The sequence below is a fragment of the Limulus polyphemus genome, unplaced genomic scaffold, assembly GCF_000517525.1.
Source record: "Limulus polyphemus unplaced genomic scaffold, Limulus_polyphemus-2.1.2 Scaffold1980, whole genome shotgun sequence".
NCBI lineage: Eukaryota > Metazoa > Arthropoda > Merostomata > Xiphosura > Limulidae > Limulus > Limulus polyphemus.
The window spans coordinates 137,354-139,165 of NW_013667590.1; the positions used below are offsets into that span (position 1 = coordinate 137,354).

The following is a 1,812-nucleotide window of genomic DNA, read 5'->3' on the forward strand; positions in this document are numbered from 1 at the left end:
AACGCACACCCAATTTTGAAAGGTTAAATTGAAGAAAATTTGTTTTACACATCAGTTGTACAAAAATGTATTGAATCATTTCTAAATATAGTAAACAACTGTCAGTGTATTAAACATTTTTAGAAATCTTTCATTGAAATTTTTTCTGTGGCAATTTTACAAAATTTACTGAAAAGTTTATACAAAGTAGTACACTAAGCTAATCATTCATCTTCAGATAAATCTTCGTCATCGCTACCATCAGATCTGCTTCCTCGAACCTTTGCTTCATCCTCTTCCGATTCCCACAGCATGTAACATTTTTTGCAACCTTTAATGATGTTTTAATACTTTTCTTTGGTAGCTTCTGGTAAAATACCTAACAAAATTGAACGTGCCCAAATATAACTCACAGTCAATTTTTTGAGAGGTATTTAGAGGGAAAAAAAATATGCATTATATTTGGGCAAATATGGTAGCTTTTTAGAAACAAACACTTTTCCTAAAAAATCACGAAACAAATAACTTTCCTGCTAAAATACTTTTCAAGTCCACAGGAAAAACCTGCACAGAAACTCTGAAAAAATGGCCCACCCAACGCTAATTCACTTGTACTTGGCACGGCACATCAGATAATACCATCTATACTGGGTACCATACAATGGTATGGTCCAGTAAAAGTTTATGGACTGCATAAAAATATTTTCAAAATTTTATGGATATCTAAAATATAAAAGTATATCAATGTGTTTTTCCATAAAAACTTTGTTTAACCTCATTGTGACTAATTTGTATCAATTACCTGCTGTTGTAGATAGATGAATCAGAAAAATAAAATACAGCCTAGAGTAAAGTGTGACTCCACCTTTATTTTTTTAGACTCATCGTTCACCTCATAACACCTTTGCCTATTCATTGTTCGTGTGTAGTGTTTTATCAGACTTTCCAAAGGAATTTACAAATTTTTGATGTCATTCAAATTATAAAACTAAAAATAATAATTATTTTTTTTGCCTAGACAAGGGGGGGGGGAGACGATGACAGGAGCCACAGGTACGTGCATCTATGGGCTACACTGGTTTTTACCACCCACCACTCAAATCATCCTAGCTACAACCCTGTTTACAGAAAACGGAGTATAGAGATAATCTAATGTTTTAATCCCCAAAGTTGGTTAAAAATTTTATTCAACACTAAAACAAAACTATTAAAAGTGATACTCAGTTTTCTACATCAGAACATGAGAAGCCACATTTCAGAGAGAAAAAAAAACAAAAAAACCTGAGACTGTTGAAAGTGATAAGGGTTGTCAGATGCGAGTGAAAAGGGGCCAGGATTCTGGTAAACATATGGAATTCCATTATGGTATAAGATGATGGGTCCATTTGATACGAGTGGAGCATCTAAATAAAATAAAAAAAAAACAGTAACTTTTTAAACACTTCTGACATAGTGCAGCTAGCTTATTAATAATGAGGCATTATAAGAAGATACAGACAAGTGTACACGAAATTACACTATGGTGAACAATACTAAATTCTCAAATATTTATTAATAGCTTTTAATATTTTTTCTATTAACCACTTATTATAACATATTACAATAACATATTGGCTATACTTCTGTAAAAAAAAATGCATCTTTACTAATACTTCATCATCATGAAGAGAATATAGGCAGAGATACGGCCTACATTCATTTTTATGTGTTGAAATATTGAACCAATGTATTTGTAGCAGAATAGAGAACATCTGCCTGAATACTGGTAATTTTAAATTAAAAACAAACATTTAATGCAGAAATTTTTTTAGGTTAAAAAATATATATATATAT

At 31.1% G+C, this 1,812-nt stretch overlaps 1 protein-coding gene across 1 annotated transcript in view; it reads right to left on the reverse strand.

The window, feature by feature from the left end:
• The window catches only part of LOC106465554 (protein boule-like), a 28,144-nt gene that overhangs the window by 5,736 nt on the left and 20,596 nt on the right, over positions 1-1,812 (reverse strand). Inside the window, exon 7 of the mRNA XM_022393473.1 lies at positions 1,261-1,382. Coding sequence (XP_022249181.1) covers positions 1,261-1,382 — 122 coding nt within the window. The remainder of the gene's footprint in view (positions 1-1,260; positions 1,383-1,812) is intronic.